This window comes from Capra hircus, chromosome 1, assembly GCF_001704415.2.
Source record: "Capra hircus breed San Clemente chromosome 1, ASM170441v1, whole genome shotgun sequence".
NCBI classification, from domain to species: Eukaryota; Metazoa; Chordata; class Mammalia; order Artiodactyla; family Bovidae; genus Capra; species Capra hircus.
Genome location: NC_030808.1, coordinates 86,973,661 through 86,993,701, shown reverse-complemented (window position 1 = coordinate 86,993,701; position 20,041 = coordinate 86,973,661). Strand labels below are relative to the sequence as shown.

Genomic DNA, 20,041 nt, shown 5'->3' with positions numbered 1-20,041 from the left:
GACATAGGGATCAATGGAACAGAACAGAAAGCCCAGAAATAAACCCACACACCTACAGTTAATTAATCTTCAACAAAGGAGGCAAGAATGTAAAACAGAAAAAAGACTCCAAGTATTGTTGGGAAAGCTGGACTGCTGCATGTAAACATCAGTGAAATCAGAACACATCCTCTCACCATGCACAAATAAACTCAAAATGGCTTAAATATAAGTAAGACATGACAACATAAAACTCCTGGAAGAGAACATAGGTAAAACATTCTCTAACATAAATTATAGCAATACTTTCTTATGTCATTCTCCCATGGCAGTAGAAATAAAAGCAAAAATAAACAAATGGGTCCTAATCAAACTTATAAGCTTTTGCATAGCAAAGGAAACCACAAACAAATAGAAAAAACCTACTGGCTGAGAGAAAATATTTGCAAGTGATGTGACCAACATGGGTTTAATTTCTAAAATATAGAAACAGCTCATACAACTCAACAATTAAACAACCCAGATGGAAAATGAGCAGAAAATCTAAATAGATGTTTCTTCAAAGATTACACCCAAATGACCAACAGGCACATGAAAAGATGCTCAACATTGCTAATCATTAGTTAAATTCAAAACTATAATGAGTACAACTTCACACAGGTTAGAATGGCCATCATTTAAGAAATCTACAAATAACAAATGCTGGAGAAGGTGTGGAGAAAAGGGAACCCGACTACACTGTTGGTGGGAATGTAAGTTGGTACAGTAACTATGGGTAATGGTACCGAAGTTTCTCAAAACACTAAAAATAGTTACCATATGATCCAGCAATCCAGCACTTCTGGGCATATATCTGGGAAAAACTATAATTCAGAAAGATACATGCACCCCTATGTTCACAGCAGCACTATTTACAATAGCCAAGACATGGAAACAACTTAAACGTCCATCAACAGAAGAATGAATAAAGAAGAGGTGGTGTACACACACACACACACAAACACACATATAGTGGAATATTACTTAGCCACGAAACAGAATGGAATTGGATCATTTGTAGAGACCTAGATGGACTTAGAGAGTGAAGTAAGAGAAAAACAAGTGTCATATATATATGTGGGATCTGAAAAAATTGGTATAGACAATCTTATTTACAAAACAGAAACAGAGGCAGAGACACAGATGCAGAGAACAAGTGTATGGATACCAAAGGGGAAAGTGGGGGTGGGATGAATTGGGAGATTGGAACTGACATATATGCAACTATTGATACTCTGTATAAAACAGATAAGTAATGAGAACCTACTGTGTGGCACAGGGAACTCTACTAAATGCTCTGTGGTGGCCTAAGTGGGAAGGAAATTGAAAAAAGAGGGGATATATGTATATCTATATAGCGGATTCACCTTGCTGTACAGTAGAAACTAACAACATTGTAAAGCAACTATACTCCAATAAAATTTTTTAAAAAGATGTGCATATATACAATGGAATACTATGAAACAATAAAAAAGAATGAAATAATGCCATTTGCAGCAACATACATGGATATAGAGATGAAGTGAAATAAGTAAAAATGAGAAATATATCTATCATATGTGGAATCTAAAATATGACACAAGGTGGGGGGATGGAATAGTTAGGGAGTTTGGGATTGATGTACACACTGCTGTATTTACCATGGATAACCAATAGGGACCCACTGTATAACACAGGGAACTCTGCTCAATATTATGTAACAACCTAAATGGGAAAAGAATTTGAAAAAGGATATATGTCTCTGTTTAACTGAATCACTCTGCTATACACCTGAAACTGTAACACTGGTAATCAACTATACTCCAATATACAACAAATAGTTTTATAAAAAGTTGAAAGGAAATCTAACACAAATGAACATATCTACATAACAGAAACACACTTACATAGGGAGGTCAGATTTGTGGTTGCCAAGGGGTAAGAGGGGTGGGGGAGGGATGAGTTAGGAGTTTGAGGTTAGCAGATGCAAAATATTATATATAGAATGCATAAACAACAAGGTCCTACTGTATAGCATAGGGAAATTAATAACCTGTGATAAGCCAAAATGGCAAAGAATATAAAAAGAACTTATATACATGTATAACAATCACTTTGCTGTATAGCAGAAACTAACAACATTGTAAATCAACTATGTCAATTAAAAATATTGAAAAACTTTGTGTCCTCTAACACAACTCTTTGAAGTTACTTTGTATTCCAAAAGCAAAATAAAACTTGGGCTGCAAATCTGCCACCACACAGGAACAATCAAAAATCAAAACATCCCACATTTACCCTGTTTTCAGGCTTTGTTACTGATTTCATACAGGTAGTGCCAGCAAGGCTAAGAAAACAGCCTATCTTTACTGCAAGTTCAGTTGACTATTGAAAGTATAGAATGACTTCATAAATGGAACACTGTAAAGTTTGTCCTAATGGTCTATGATGGAAGCAAGTCAGCTGACCAGTGATGCACAGGGATTGAGAGGATAAGCATGCACAGAATGGATGCTATTCCATCAGGGATACTCAAGCAGGCATGTGTCACAGACTGGAGTTTGGCACCAAGAGTCCATGCCAGACCGAGTTTCTAGGATTCTAAAACTCTACAGAATACCAGGTATTCTTTAGAAAGTATTATTGAGCTCTGCTTTGCTTCTCAGACTGCAGGGAAGGAGGCCAACCCTGGGTTGGGACTCCCGCCCAAGAGTGAATGCCCCAGTGCCTCTGTCTCTTGCTGGCCAGATGGAGGCATCACCTAGCCCAGGTAGGCTTTGACATGAAGATAAAAGTCTGGCACTGCCATAGGCCCCCAACTCTGTCTTTATAAACTAGGATAGGTTATGATATGTGGAAGCCTCAAGTGCTTATGGTTTCATGTGTCCTTGGGACCCCTTCTGACATAACAGAAGAGAGCATTTCTATCTGTACCTCAAGAGTTCGATATCTTAGCATGTGTATACATTTCCTTTCTCATCTTCCAGTAGAAGCTAACTCCCCAGTCAATTAAATTCTTGAACCAAATGCTGTTTGTTTGTTTGTTTTTTTTGGTGGTAACTATAATCATGGATGTATCCAGCTGTTAGTAACCAAAGAACATGAGGAAAAAAGATGGGCTTGGATTGCTTTGGGGAAGATTCTAGAGGAAGGAGACACAGTGAAGATGAAAAGGATCACTTAACCAGGGCAAATTACTCAAATTGGACATCAGCGAATTTATACTTTGGTTAGCATTTTGCAAACAATCTTTCTAAATCTTTAAAAAATGACGTCTTTCCAAATAATCACCAAACTCCCAACAGGCACAAAACACTCTGAAGAACTGAGTGGACTATAACCAATTAATGAAACACTACTGCCAGCAGAAAATTCCTGATGCTTGATACATGTTCAAAGTGAAAGCCACACATGCATCTTTCCTATTAAACCACTGATGTTCAGTGAGGTTCAGCTCGAAGACACTGATCTTCTATCATTTAGAATGCAAAAACGGTGAGCAGGGCAGATGATTATAGAACTAAGAATACACATAATTTTAAGGGAAAGATGTATTTATCACTCAAGAAACACTATTTAAAATATTAACAATTTAAAAGGAACATTAACTGTGAATGGCAGTTAGAAAGCAAGGAAAATATGACATTTAAGCAAGTTAATGTTAACTCAATAGAAATCACATCATCATCAAACTTTCTGTAGAGAATTTGTGAATGCGATCTTTTGCTTAAGTTCATCCAGAGTCCCAGAAAAGCATGAATAAGATCTTTGTTTGACATATTTATACCTATGTCTTATCTGCTTTAAGAAAAAACACTCCTTCAAAACCCTACGCTATGAAAAACTATTTTCAGGAATTTTTATTTGGTCCGTGGATCTAACAAGGCTGAGTTCGCAAATCTTTCACCCCCAAGTTAAAAATTGGAGCAACAAAACAAAACTCCAGCAAGGCATAAATAAGATAGTAAAGTGCATATATACAATCCCAGAAAAGTTTTGATTGGGAAGAGCAAAAATTTCTAGTGCAAAAACTGCTTTTGCTGGCAAAGCTCCCTCTCTGAAATCAAAGGGCTACAGTAAAAGTTAAAATTGGAACATGTTTAAGCAATGCCTCTTTTCAGTCAAGAGTTAATATATGTGCATGCACCTTGGCCCAAACTATATTCAACCTGGTAAAAGGGAGGAATTTCAAGGACAGTTCAGAAACAGAATTTCCTGATCCAAGGCACTGCTTTCTCCAGGTGCCCCATGAGCAAGTTCCTTAGATGTGTCATCAGCTGCAAGTGGACACTTGGAAAAACCCCAAGGAACATACTTGCAGTGTGCTCACGGCTTGTGAAGCGTATTCAAACATGGTCACTTTATCTTGGTTTTGTCTTGTGTCTCTCCATTCTTTCGAGCCCAAACTTGACTCTATGCAACGTTTTGTGCTTTTTGTATTTGAACAGAGACTGGGCATTGTCTGTGGGAATTCCCTTGGGTTATATAACCATCGCCTTTTGAACATCCGTTTTTACCCTTTTTTTTTTTGGAATTCATAATAAAATAGCTTTGCATTTCTCAGTACAATTACATAGGTGAAGGATATTTTTTCCCCCCTTTAAGGATCCAAGTTGAAAGCTCTTAGGAGGACATCCAGGTCACCGAGATTAGCCGCCTGGAAGAGTTCCGGCTGGTCCATCAGAGAAAGGGCAATTCTAAGGGCAGCCCAGATATTCCCAGAGATTGCAGGATGAGGGACTTGCTGCTGATTCCTGCTCTTTCTTTGCAAACTGAGGGCAGTGAGAAAATTGCTGACTGCTTCTCTAAGAGGGTAAAAAAAACAGACATTTAAAAATTCAACAGATTTCAGAGTTAGCCAACTTAGAAGTAAGATAAAAATGAATTATCATCTTGGTCTAGCGTCCAAAACCACCTCTTTGATGTTTTGGATCATGAGGTGAACAGCTTTCTGATTCTCTCACTATTCCTTTGTTAAGTCATTATTAAACATAGTGAAATCAGAAAGAAGAAAAGTAAACTTTGTTTTAGGTATGTGACATGAGACAGTTAGAACCATTGCTACCTCATTAATGCATTTGATTTTCCCCTTGCTCCAGGAATGACCTGATGACTTAATACCTTTGCAGATATGATCTGTATAAACAGAGGAGGCATCTGACCTTACTCTGAAACTACATAGTTTAGCTTTTCTCATTAGTTTAACTTTTCTCAAAATAGGAGGCAGCTAGGGTTCAGTTGAGTTTGAGTTTTAAAGCAGCTGGTTATTTAGCCTTAGGCAAATTTCTTCCCTAAGTCTCAGTTTTCCCAACTGAATAAAAGTCATTTAAGAACCTTGTTGTGAGGTGTAACTGAATCATTTATGTGAAAGCTCTATCATTAAAAGTTAGTCAATAGCTCTCCATGTGTGCTCTGGGGAACTCTGGGGATCAGTGAGGTCAAAATTATTTTTATAATAATACTGAGATGTCATTTTACAGCTTCATTCTCATTTCCTCATGAATATACAATGGAGTTTTCCAGTGACTTTTATGTGTGATACCCCAATAGACTGAATGCAGAAGCAGAGGTAAGAATGTCTTCTATAAGCAAGATATTAAAGAAATTTGCAAAAATGGTAAAAGAATGCCACTCTTTTCAGTAAACAGCTTGTCTGGGGGAAATATTTTTGGTAAAATATATAATTTATATAAACATATAATTGGTTTATTATTTTTAAATGAATCTCTTCAACTTTTCTCAATTTCTAACATGGTAAATATTGATAGGTATAACCCACATAAACTAAAGCCCCTTCAGATTCTCAATAATTGTTAAAAGTGTAAAGGGGTCCCAAGAACAAAAGTCTGTGACCCGCCTCGTCGGATGCTGTCCAAAGGCCTAGCTCCTGTGGTCCACGACCCTGCTTCTGTTGCTTGCGTGCCCGGTGTACTTCCTGGAACTGCCCTCTTCAGTTCCCCGTCACCTGGAACGTGTATTACATATCTGACAAACTTGTCTTTGCCAAGAATGATGCCTCTCTAAGTTGTTTCTTCTTTACTCTTCTTAAAAGCTTTTCACACATTTGATCTCGTTTAGTCCTACAAGGTAGTTACTGTTAAGCATCCTAAGAAACCATAAGGAAAGCAAGGCTGGATTTCTGATTCCAGTGCACATGATTCAGGCATTTGCTCATCAACACTGCTTGGTTCAGATGGTAAAGAATCCACCTGCAATATGGGAGACCTGGGTTCAATTCCTGGGTTGGGAAGATCCCCTGGAGGAGGGGATGGCCACGCACTCCAGTATTTTTGTCTGGAGAATCCCCTCGGACAGAGGAGCCTGGGGGCTATGGAGGCTATGGTCCAGGGGGTCGCAAAAAGTCAGACACAACTGAGTGACTAAATGCACACACGTTAGATCTGTCCAGAAGTAAAGGGCACTGATGTAGCAATTTGGGTAATGGAAGGGAGTGGGTGTTTTCTCATCACTCCTCTTCTGGATTTCTTGTGACCAAGCAAGAGAGGAGGATTTTTAACAGATGCACAAGGAAAGTTTACTTTGGAGGCACTTTCTGGCTTCCTCGGCACAGCTCAGATGATGACTCCATTTACTCATCATCCTAGGCCTGTAGGAACTCTGGGGAAGAAAGATGCTAGAATGCCCTCCTGCACAGGCTGCTCCCACCCCAGTGTGTAGCAGTGGTCTCTGAGGTCTCCCTCCATGGGTAACAGCCTAGAAAAGTCTAGCCTTAGCCTGTTGGCCTTGTCAAGCAACTCTAGGTTTTTCTCATGAAGATAGTCTAAGCCTGTTCCCCAGCTTAAGAACTCAGAGGCCTTTGGGGAACTCAGAAGATTGTACACGTACAAGTACGAACAGTTCCAAATGTTACACACACACACACACACACATATGTATGTATAAGTTAAAATTGTTTTAAATGTTATGTCACGATTAAGTAAAAGCACATTCATTTAAAAGCATTCTTCACTTTATAGTAGGTTTCCCTCATTATACTAATAAAAACATTACTATCAAAGGGGATGCAATTTATGTTTTCAATTGAAATGGGGACCTCACTTTAGAATGGCTCCTTCCCAGGTGGCTCAGTGGTAAAGAATCTGCCTGCAGGACAGGAGACGTGGATTCGATCCCTGGGTCAGGAAGATCCCCTTGGGAAGGATATGGCAACGCGCTCCAGTAGTCTTGCCTGGAGAATCCCATGGACAGAGGGGCCTGGCAGGCTAAGGTCCAGGGGTTTGCAAAGAGTCGGACACGATTTAGTGACTGAACAATCCAGCCCTCACTTTTGAAAAGGTTAAGATTTTTTGGTCTAAGTTCTACTTTGAAGCTCCTACTGACAAAAGAGGAGCATTTTAAGCTCCGCCTCAGTTTCATACCAACAATTTCCACTTGTTATTTCAACTGTATACAGTATGAGGAGAGTGCTTGCCTTTGACTCTTTATAGAACATATGAGATGAGAAACAGCACAGGGTACAGGGCCATACACAGACACCTGCATTCTTGAGGGAGATGTTAGGTTCCAAGACCAGGGATATGGACAAATTGAGACCCGCTCTTGGCTTTTTTCTGGGCCACATCTCTATTGAGGGTTGTTACTTCTTAAGGAGACCTAACTATATAGCAAGTGAAACTTGTTTTTAGAATGCATTTAAGCTTATGGTCTTTTTTTCTCAGGAAAAATGCAAGATGTTTATTATTTCACAAGATTTCCCATATCCTAAAAAGACCCACAAAGTATAGTCAAAACACTTTGCTGTTTGAAAGGATGTTCAAACTACCACACAATTGTACTCATCTCACATGCTAGCAAAGTAGTGCTCAAAAATCTCCAAGCCAGGCTTCAACAGTATGTGAACCATGAACTTCCAGACAGAATATTAAAAAGCAAAGACCTTACTTTGCCCAACAAAGGCCTGTCTAGTCAAAGTTATGGTTTTTCCAGTAGTCATGTATGGATGTGAGGGTTGGACCATAAAGAAAGCTCAGTGCCAAACAATTGATGCTTTTGAACTGTGGTGTTGGAGAAGACTCTTGAGAGTCTCTTGGACTGCAAGGAGATCCAACCAGTCCATCCTAAAGGAAATCAGTCCTGAATATTCTTGGAAGGAAAGAAAGGTAATACCAAAGAATGCTCAAACTACTGCACAATTGCACTCATCTCACATGCTAGTAAAGTAATGCTCAAAATTCTACAAGCCACAGGCTTCAGCAATACGTGAACCATGAACTTCCATATGTTCAAGCTGGTTTTAGAAAAGGCAGAGGAACCAGAGATCAAATTGCCAACATCCGCTGGATCATCGAAAAAGCAAGAGAGTTCCAGAAAAATATCTATTTCTGTTTTATTGACTATGCCAAAGCCTTTGACTGTGTGGATCACAATAAACTGTGGAAAATTCTGAAAGAGATGGGAATACCAGACCACCTGACCTACCTCTTGAGAAACCTGTATACAGATCAGGAAGCAACAGTTAGAACTGGACATGGAACAACAGACTAGTTCCAAACAGGAAGAGGAGTATGTCAAGGCTGTATATTGTCACCCTGCTTATTTAACTTACATGCAGAGAACATCATGAGAAATGCTGGACTGGAGGAAGCACAAGCTGGAATCAAGATTTCCAGGAGAAATATCAATAACTTCAGATATGCAGATGACAGCACCCTTATGGCAGAAAGTGAAGAAGAACTAAAGAGCCTCTTGATGAAAGTGAAAGAGGAGAGTGAAAAGTTGGCTTAAAGCTCAACATTCAGAAAACTAAGATCATGGCATCTGGTCCCATCACTTCATGGCAAATAGATGGGGAAACAGTGGAGACAGTGTCAGATTTTATTTTGGGGGGCTCCAAAATCACTGCAGATGGTGACTGCAGCCATGAAATTAAAAGACGCTTACTCCTTGGAAGGAAAGTTATGACCAACCTAGACAGCTTATTAAAAAGCAGAGACATTACTTTGCTAACAAAGGTCCATCTAGTCAAGGCTATGGTTTTTCCAGTGTTCATATATGGATGTGAGAGTTGGACTATAAAGAAAGCTGAGTGCTCAACAATTGATGCTTTTGAACGGGGGTGCTGGAGAAGACTCTTGAGAGTCCCTTGGACTGCAAGGAGATCCAACCAGTCCATCCTAAAGGAGATCAGTCCTGGGTGTTCACTGGTAGGACTGATGTTGAAGCTGAAACTCCAATACTTTGGTCACGTGATGCGAAGAGCTGACTCATTTGAAAAGATCCTGATGCTGGGAAAGATTGAGGGCAGGAGAAGAAGGGGATGACAGAGGATGAGATGGTTGGATGGCATCACTGACTCGATAGACATGGGTTGGGTGGACTCCGGGAGTTGGTGATGGACAGGGAGGCCTGCTGCTGCTGCTGCTAAGTCACTTCAGTTGTGTCCGACTCTGTGTGACCCCCTAGATGGCAGCCCACCAGGCTCCCCATCCCTGGGATTCTCCAGGCAAGAACACTGGAGTGGGTTGCCATTTCCTTCTCCACAGGAAGGCCTGGCATGCTGCAATTCATGGGGTCACAAAGAGTTGGACATAACTGAGTGACTGAATTGAACTGAAGCTGAAGCTCCAATACTTTGGCCACCTGATGTGAAGAAGTGATTCACTGGAAAAGACCCTGATGCTGGGAAAGACTGAAGGTGGGACGAGAAGGGGATGCCAGAGGATGAGATGGTTGGATGGCATCACTGACTCGATGGACGTGAGTTTGAGTAAACTCTGGGGGATAGGGAAGGAGAGAGTGCTGCAGTCCATGGGGTTGCAGAGTCGGACACAACTGAGCGTCAGAACTGAACCGACCAAAACGGACCGATTTAGCAAACAAGAATACAGGATGCACAGTTAAATCTGAATTTCAGATAATAATTTTCATTATTAAGTATGTAACATACAATATTTGGGAAATACTTCTCTAAAAACATACTTATGTTTATCTGAGATTCAAACTTAGCTTAGGGCATTCTACATTTTATCTGGAAACCCTAAAATTGACCTGTTCTTTACAGGAGACTTTATACTTGAGATGAAAAATTCACACCTCAGCAAAGTTTGTCCATTTCCACCTCTTATGGATTTTCATGGCCTCCTGCAAATAGCTGCCCTACTGTGAAGGCCAAGAAAGTATTTCATTGACCCCTCATATTTTTTTTCTACAGTAAGCAGTTACAATTAAAACTCATCTGGAAGCTTTGCAAAATATTCATGTAAAGGAGGCTCTTCTAAAGCTTAGCATGTACATCAATGAAGTTAGAACATTCCCTCACATCACAGATAAAAATAAACTCAAAGTGTTTAAGGACTTAAATATAATACGTGACACCATAAAACTCCTAGAAGAGAACATAGGCAAATCATCCTCTGAAATAAATTGTACCAGTGTTTTCTTAGGTCAGTCTCTCAACACAAAAGAAATAAAAGCAAAAATAAGCAAATAGGACCTAATCAAACTTACAAGGTTTTGCACAGCAAAGGAACCATCAACAATATGAAAATATAACCTATGGACTGGGAGAAATGTTTGTAAATGATACAGCCAACAGGGGATTAACTCCCAAAATATACAAATAGCTCATACAGCTCAATATAAAAAACCCAATCAAAATATGGGCAGAAAACCTAAAGAGATATTTCTCCAGAGAAGACATACAGGTGGCCAACAGTCACATGGAAAGATGTTGAACATTGCTAATCATTAGAGAAATACAAATCAAAACTATAATCACACTGATCAGAGTGGCTATCAAAAAGTCTACAAATAATACAGTCTGGAGAGGGTGTGAAGAAAAGAGAATCCTCCTACGCTCTTGATGGGAATGTAAAGTGGTCCACTATGGAAAACAGCATGAAGGTTCCCTAGAAAACTGAAAATAGGGTCACCATGTGATCCAGCAATCCCACCCTTGGCCATATATCTGGAAAAGATGAAAACTAATTTGGAAAGACACCCCCCTCCCTCAATGTTCATAGCAGCACTATTTAAAATAGCCAAGACATGGCAGCAACCTAAATGTCCACTGGCAGATGAATGGATAAAGGAGATATGGTGTATGCATATATGCATAAAGTGGAATAGTACTCAGCCATAAAAAGAATGAAATAATGCCATTTGCAGCAACATGGGTGGGCCTAGAGAGTGTCATACTGAGTGGAGTCAGCCAGAGAAAGACAAATAATATAATATCACTTATTTGTAGAATCTTAACAAATGATATAAATGAACCTATTTACCAAACAGGAACAGACTCATAGACATAGAAAGCAAATTTACGGCTACCAAATGGGAAAGGTGAGGGAGAGATAAATTGGGAGTTTAGGATTAACAGATACATACTACTATATATAAAATAGACAAAGAACAGGATTTACTGTATAGCATAGGGAACTGTATTCAATATCTTGTAATAAACTATAATGGAAAAGATCCTGAAAGAGAATACATATATATATCTGAATTACTTTGCTGTACTAGAAACTAACACAACATTGTACATCAACTATGCTTCAATTTTTTTTTTTTTGAAAAAGGCTTCCTTCAGTGAATTCAGTACGTCTATGTGTACATACGCATTTATTTACATCTCTTCTTGTTCCAGAAGAAGGACCTAAGGTGTTATAAAATCTATATATACCACCAACCTAGTAAGTGAATAAAGGGAGTAAAAATAAGAAATCAGGTTAGGGAAATGGGAGTCAGGAATGAAGCTAATAGATGGAACATGCATCATCAGGCTGATGGGCAGGGAGGTGGCGCAATTTGACTCTGGCCCTTTGTGTGGCTGATGTAAAGAGGGCCCTTGCTGTGACACACTTCACAACGTCCACAGAATAAAACAGACTGGGTGCTCAGGAATCACTCAGCTATTCTTGGTTTTGACCTGAGTGAGATCACCTTAGAGGGCAGAGTGCAATCTAGTGACTAATGTTCTTTCTAAGATCCTCTGAGCATAAATGCAGCAACTCGTTTCTAAAGTTTCAGTATTTGCCAGTGGCAAAATGCTCTAATGCGGTTCAGAGATGGCAATTCTTCAGATGTCAAAAGAGTACAATCCAGTTATGTGGCTCTCTCATGACTTATCTAAATGGTAATAATAATGATGATGATGGCGATGATAATGCTCAGACTAATGATGCCTACTAGGTACTGAACATCAGTTCTGTGCTAGGCAATTACATTTAACCTGCACAATAATCCTGCAAGATAGTATCCTCTTTTTTCATCCAAGTGAAGAAATTGATGCTCAAGGTTATGTGCCCAGAGTTACAAAACCAGTAAATGGCAGAGGTCTGATGTGAACCCAAGTTTGTCTGATTCTAAAAGCCTGGCTCTGAGAATGAGAAAGGGTTTACATTTTTTGTGTTGTTTAACACTAACATTAATTTTTCTTTTCCCTCACTTAAGAAAAGTAATACCTGTTGATTTAGAAAATAGAAAATAAAAACCACCCAAACTTTTATTACTCAAAAGAAATAAAGGTAATTTATGCTCCGTGTTGATGGGGGAACAGATAGAGGATATACACCTGAAAGATAATAAGGAATCACGAGAGAAGAAGCAAGACATTCCAAACTTTAAACCCACCCTTTGAAGTTTTCCTTTTTTTTTTTAAAAACTAACTTTACTTGTAAATTAGGTTTGGAAAATCTGGATTCTTGGTTGTGCTTTGCCAAAAACTGGCCCTGAGACCTTGTTGAGTCATTCTCTGTATTCCTCCATTCCTAGCCATGGTTATTTTCCTCCTTACCTGGGAAATGAAGGGTTCCTTTTTTTCCTTACCTGGGAAATAAAGGGTTGGACTGCTTACGTTCCTTGAAGAGTTGCTCTTGAGGGTGTTAAAAACCCAGATGACTTGACCTACCTCCAAATCGATCAATCTCTGGGAGAGGAGCCCAAGAATCTACATTTCACAAGATGCCCTAATAATTGCTGTTCTCTAATGACTAAGAAACATGGAGGCGGACAGTTCCTGTCTCAAGAGCCCTCAGGATCTGAAGATCTGAAACTCACCCTTAACCAGAGGAGATTACTTCACAAAAGGAGGTATTTTTACTGAGAAACAACCTTTCAGATTAGTTAACCTCAGCCCTGAGTGTGACTCTTAGCATTAGCCTGCTGCCATACTTCACCTGTAGGCGCCCAGATTGATACAGCTTATCCCCAGGTTGTATCTGGACCGGATGAAGCCCGGCTGAATCTCCAGTGCTCGTGTATAGGCCTCCACAGCTTCCTCGCTGCGGTCTCCATTTGCCAAGGTTGCCCCAAGACGGTTCCATAACGAATAGTCCTGATGAAAAAATTTGAGCTCTCTTAACAATTTATACAAGCCACAATGACACAGTATTCCAATAGTCCTGGTTGAAGGATGATAGCTAAAAATGTATCAGTGCTAATGGACAAGGACCATGACTGGTGAATTACTCAAAAATCTTTATGCACAACCCTCTGAAATGACTTTCATTCATTACAGAACAGCTACCATTTGATGCTATCAGGCAATTTGTGTTTCTATTTTAGGTCTCTTAAGTATTAACATCCACAGTAGCATATCATTAGTACTGATCACTTTAAACCACTGGATTCAGGGAAGTAAAGTGTAGCAGAAATGCACAAAATGTAACTTGTGGAAACTTACTTATAACAGAGAATCTTCTGGTTTCTTGCTATGCACTTACCTCTGGTCGAACAGTTAAGGCAGCATTAAATGCGTCTATTGCTCTATTAAATTCTCCACTCAGGTGGAATAGCACCCCCAAGCCTGTCTGCAGATCTGGGTCAATCACATCTCCATTTTGGTGGGCAGCTTCCAGGTATAATTCCTTCACTCCTTCCAGAACAGAGCTACAAGGAAAACAAATCAGATTTGTTGGCCAAATAGTCTGAACACAAATGATTTACTTTTTCCCATACCTAATTCTCAGTCTTTATAAAACCTGGCACACTGGTATTTATTGTAAGTTATTTATATGCCTGAAGCATTTGGCTTTGAAATATGGTATTCAGATAAACATCTAGGAGTGTCCACAAGTAGACCATTTGTCCAAAGTTTGGTTCTGGTCTCTGATCAAACTTTTCAGTCAGTGCTGCTTTTCAGCAAAATGCTACCCTACACACCATCCTGAATTGCGTGGTTGGAGGACCTGAGGCTTGTTAGTTGCCCTGAAGCTGACTGACTGTGTACACGGATGTAATTTAACAAGAAGGATACCTATCAACTGGAGACTTAGACATCCTCCGGGTAAGGCCTGGAGATCCCTTCTTGCTCTTCACAAGGTATTTGTACTTTGGATTCTGCTTAATCCAATTCTTTAAAGCTTCGCAAGCATCTTGCTGATGGCCGGTGTTAGTGTAACTCACAGCCAAGGCCATCAGAGCTTTCAAGTTGTTGGGCTGCAATTCTAAACACCTGAAAGAAGAAAATAAAAGCCAATTTCAGAATTTTCTGGAGCCAGAGTTTGAAGTTCTTTAGAAAAATTAAGGTCTTTATTGATTAAATGGTACAAAGCATCACTAAATTTCTAAGTCTCTGGAAAATAACCATACTTATCTACATGAAAATTGGGACTTCTGCCCATTTTTAAGAGTCACAACTCAAGTCTTGTGAGTGCTAGATTTGGTGATTTTAATGAGATGGTTTAAAAACTGTAAAAAATGTGGCTAATACCCTCACATAATTTGGTAGTAATTAATTTATCTAATGGGAAGTAGGGAATATCATTATTTTAAAGCTGCTCTTAGCAACTAAACAACTGCTATCAATATATTAAATGTATCTTATCCAAAAAGCAAACTGATTTGAACTAAATTTGGATGTTAAGATGTAAAAGATTATACAGTGCTTTGTAAAGGAGAAGGAAATTCCCAGGGTTTCTAGACTACTAATGTGGGTTTAGGAGGCAGAGGATCCCCCTCATGCTAACCCACTAGTCTCTGGCAAGGGCTTTTCAAACTTTGATGTGCATGAGAATCATCTGGGGATCTGGTAAAATGCAAATTCTGATACAGTAGGCCTGGGGGCCAGCCTGAGGCTGTGCAGGTCCAACAGGCTCCCAGGTGATGACAATGCTGGTAATCTGTGGAAAATACTTTCATGAGCAAGCCCTCAGTTCAGTTCAGCTGCTCATTTGTGTCCCACTCTTTATGACCCCATGGACTGCAGCACGCCAGGCCTCCCTGTCCATCACCAACTCCCGGAGTTTACTCAAACTCATGTCATTGAGTCAGTGATGCCATCCAACCCTCTCATCCTCTGTCATCCCCTTCTCCCACCGTCAATCTTCCTAGCATCAGGGTCTTTTTCAATGAGTCAGTTCTTTGCATCAGGTGGCCAAGGTATTGGAGTTTCAGCTTCAGCATCAGTCCTACCAATGAATATTTGGGACTGATTTCCTTTAGGATGGACTGGCTGGATCTCCTTGCAGTCCAACGGACTCTCAAGAGTCTTCTCCAACACCATTGTTCAAAAGCATCAATTCTTCGGTGCTCAGATTTCTTTATAGTACAACTCTCACATCCATATGTGACTACTGGAAAAACCATAGCTTTGACTAGATGGACCTTTGTTAGCAAAGTAATGTCTCTGCTTTTTAATAAGCTGTCTAGGTTGGTCATAACTTTTCTTCCAAGCAGCAAACATCTTTTAATTTCATGGCTGCAGTCACCATCTGCAGTGATTTTGGAGCTCTCCAAAAATAAAGTCTGACACTGTTTCCACTGTCTATTTGCCATTAAATAATGGGACCAGATGCCATGATATTAGTTTTCTGAATATTGAGTTTTAAGCCAACTTTTTCTCTCTCCTCTTTCACTTTCATTAAGAGTCTCTTTAGTTCTTCTTTGCTTTCTGCCATAAAGGTGGTGTTATCTGCATATCTGAGGTTATTGATATTTTTCCCGCAGTCTTGATTCTAGCTTGTGCTTCATCCAGTCCAGCATTTCTCATGATGTACTTAACTGCATATAAGTTAAATAAGCAGGGTGACAATAATATACAGCCTTGATGTACTCCTTTTCCCATTTGGAACCAGTCTGTTGTTCCATGTCCAGTTCTAACTGTTGCTTCCTGACCTGCATACAGATTTCTCAAGAGGCAGGTCAGGTGGTCTGGTATTCCCATCTCTTTCAGAATTTTCCACAGTTTGTTGTGATCCACAGTGTCAAAAGTTTTGGCATAGTCAATAAAGCAGAATTAGATATTTTTCTGGAACTCTCTTGTTTTTTTGATGATCCAACGGATGTTGGCAATTTGATCTCTGGTTCTTCTGCCTTTTCTAAATCCAGCTTCAACATCTGGAAGTTCATGGTTCACATACTGTTGAAGCCAGGCTTGGAGAATTTTGAGTATTACTTTGCTAGCATGTGAGATGAGTGCAACTGTGCAGTAGTTTAAGCATTCTTTAGCATTGCTTTTCTTTGGGATTGGAATGAAAACTGACCTTTTCCAGTCCTGTGGCCACTGCTGAGTTTTCCAAATTTGCTGGCATATTGAGTGCAGTACTTTCACAGAGCCTCATCTTTTAGGATTTGAAATAGGTCAACTGGAATTCCATCACCTCCACTAGCTTTGTTCATAGTGATGCTTCCAAAGGCCCACCTGACTTTGCATGAAACTAAGGGCCACCCAAGACGGATGGGTCATGGTGGAGAGTTCTGAAAAAACATGGTCCACTGGAGAAGGGAGTAGCAAACCACTTCAGTATTCTTGCCTTGAGAACCCCATGAACAGCACGAAAAGGCAAAAAGATAGGACACTGAAAGATGAACTCCCCAGGCCGGTAGGTGCCCAGTATACTACTGGAGATCAGTGGAGAAATAACTCCAGAAAGAATGAAGAGACGGAATCAAAGCAGAAAAAACACCCAGTTGTAGATTTGACTGGTGATGGAAGTAAAGTCCAATGCTGTAAAGAGCAATATTGCATAGGAACCTGGACTCTTAGGTCCATCAATCAAGGCAAATTGGAAGCGGTCAAATGGGAGATGGCAGGAGTAAACATTAACACTTGAGGAATCAGCAAACTAAAATGGACTGGAATGGGTGAATTTAACTCAGATGACTATTATATCTACTACTGTGGGCAGGAATCCTTTAGGCGAAATGGAGTAGTCCTCATAGTCAACAAAAGAGTCTGAATCTCAAAAATGACAGAATGATCTGTTTATAAAGCAAACCATTCAATATCACAGTAATCCAAGTCTATGCCCTGACCAATAATGCTGAAGAAGCTGAAATTGAACGGTTCTATGAAGACCTCCGCTGCAGATGGTGACTGCAGCCATGAAATTAAAAGACGCTTACTCCTTGGAAGAAAAGTTATGACCAACCGAGATAGCATATTCAAAAGCAGAGACATTACTTTGCCGACTAAGGTCCGCCTAGTCAAGGCTATGGTTTTTCCTGTGGTCATGTATGGATGTGAGAGTTGGACTGTGAAGAAGGCTGAGCGCCGAAGAATTGATGCGTTTGAACTGTGGTGTTGGAGAAGACTCTCGAGGGTCCCTTGGACTGCAAGGAGATCCAACCAGTCCATTCTGAAGGAGATCAACCCTGGGATTTCTTTGGAAGGAATGATACTAAAGCTGAAGCTCCAGTACTTTGGACACCTCATGCGAAGAGTTGACTCATTGGAAAAGACTCTGATGCTGGGAGGGATTCGGGGCAGGAGGAGAAAGGGACGACCCAGGATGAGATGGCTGGATGGCATCACGGACTCGATGGACGTGAGTCTGAGTGAACTCCGGGAGTTGGTGATGGACAGGGAGGCCTGGTGTGCTGCGATTCATGGGGTTGCAAAGAGTTGGACACGACTGAGTGACTGAACTGAACTGATGAAGACCTCCAAGACCTTCTGGCACTAACACCCCAAAAAGATGTCCTTTTCATTACAGGGGACTGGAACGCAGAAGTAGGAACCCAAGAAATACCTGGAGTAATGGGCAAATTTGGCCTTGGAGCACAGAATGAAGCAGGGCAAAGGCTAACAGTTTTGCCAAGAGAATGCACTGGTCATAGCAAACACCCTCTTCCAACAACACAAGAGAAGACTCTATACCTGGACATCACCAAATGGTCAATACTGAAATCTGATTGATCATATTCTTTGCATCCAAAGATGGAGAAGCTCTATACAGTCAGCAAAAACATGTCTGGGAGCTGACTGTGGCTCAGATCATGAACTCCTTATTCCCAAATTCAGACTGAAATTGAAGAAAGTAGGGAAAACCATTCAGGTACGATCTAAATCAAATCCCTTATGATTATACAGTAGAAGTGACAAATAGATTCAAGGTTCGTGAAATTGTACAGGAGTCAGGGATCAAGACCATCCCTAAGAAACAGAAATGCAAAAAGGCAAAATGGTTGTTAGAGGAGGCCTTACAAACAGCTATGAAAAGAAAAGAAGTGAATGGCAAAGGAAAAAAGGACAGATATACCAATTTTGATGCAGTTATTAAAAAAGGAGATATTAAAAAAAGCCTTCCTCAGCGATCTATGCAAAGAAATAGAGGAAAGCAATAGAATGGGAAAGACTAGAGATCTCTTCAAGAAAATGAGAGATACCATCGGAATGTTTCATACAAAGATGCGTACAATAAAGGACAGAAATGGTATGGACCTAACAGAAGCAGAAGATAGGGCAAGAATACACAGAAGAACTATACAAAAAAGATCTTAATGACCCATATAACCACGAGGCTGTGATCACTCACCTAGAGCCAGAAATCTCAGAGTGTGAAGTCAAGTGGGCCGCAGGAAGCATCACTACGAACAAAGCTAGTGGAGGTGATGGAATTCCAGTTGAGCTAGTCATCACAGTACCTGTATCAGTTGTTTAGGAACTGATAATGTATAACAAATGTGTGTGTGTGTGTGTGTATTTACTTATTTATAAAGAGTAGGGAAAGTGAAAGTCTATTTGGTAGGGGCTGTTTTTCCATGGTTTAAATAGGGGCTCTAATCAAGTATCGTGTGATGCTATCCCCACCCAGTGAAGTCTAGAATTTTAGTCAGGGGATCAGGATGATGAAACTATCTCAGCAGATTCTTTGTAGACACTTGGAGTTAACATTATGCTGAGATTACTCTGAGTATGTTCTTCCTGAAGAAAACTTTCAGATGCTGCAGAAGGCTAGAAAGCTAAAAAGAACTATTGATTCAGTGAACCTACTTTATGACTGCTTTTGACATAGACTGTTGTGCCAATGAAGGTCAATTTGTAGATGGTAAAACATTGCGATTTAGCAACATTTTTTCTTCATACATTGTTTTCCAGAGCTAAATGTAAATAACGTCTGGTGTCTTGGCACTGATCTTGGTCAAATTCTGTACAGTGTACTTAAGGGTCAAAAGACAAATCTGAAACAGCTGGAAGTCCTTTAACAAGTGACCACCTGGCCCGTGATTTTGTGCTTAGTTTCATCTACCTCTGGAGGGCGACAATAGCTGCTTGTTCATTTTCATTCTCTGCTTGGGTTATCCCGAGGAATTGCCACGCCTACAAAAAAATAAAAAACAATGACTGATGTCAACGTTGCAAGAGGAAGCAAAATCAATCATGTGGTTTAGCTCGTTTGTTTACATGTGACAATGCCCTCTCTGCGGAGCACCCAGACTTGGATGTGGGTCTTGTAAAGGGAGAAACATTACAACATCACCTGCATTTCTTCATTCAAATTCTTTTGTGGCATCCAGGTCAAGAGTCGCTGTCATTAGTTACAAACTCTAAGTATTTATTCTCTCCTGTGGCCCATGGAAACCTCTTGAGTCTCTGAGGTTTCATGATATTAGGTATCTTAAAACCGAAAGATAAATTTATAAAAGTATGCATTTATTAGGAAAAGAGGTAGAAAAATAATTTAGGAATATAAGTAGTCAAAAGTTTACAATAAAGAATCGCAAGATGTACACAACAGAAGTAATCTGCATAAATGAAAGTCAAGTAGTTACTATAAGAGGTAACAGGAACTAGGAACTAGGGGAAAGAACCCCACCCCCCACCCCGGTCACACGTGTTCACCACAATACAATAGTTAAA

The 20,041-nt window shown here is 40.0% G+C and overlaps 1 protein-coding gene across 7 annotated transcripts in view; it reads right to left on the bottom strand.

The window, feature by feature from the left end:
- Positions 3,042–20,041, bottom strand: part of PEX5L (peroxisomal biogenesis factor 5 like) — a 281,260-nt gene continuing 264,260 nt past the window's right edge. For all 7 annotated transcript variants that reach the window (XM_013964473.2, XM_018047532.1, XM_013964476.2 and 4 more), the window contains 5 exons: positions 19,431–19,501; positions 14,216–14,413; positions 13,683–13,848; positions 13,137–13,294; positions 3,042–4,802 (listed from right to left, as the gene is read on the bottom strand). In XM_013964473.2, coding sequence (XP_013819927.1) covers positions 4,598–4,802; positions 13,137–13,294; positions 13,683–13,848; positions 14,216–14,413; positions 19,431–19,501 — 798 coding nt within the window. In that variant the 3' untranslated portion in view covers positions 3,042–4,597. The remainder of the gene's footprint in view (positions 4,803–13,136; positions 13,295–13,682; positions 13,849–14,215; positions 14,414–19,430; positions 19,502–20,041) is intronic.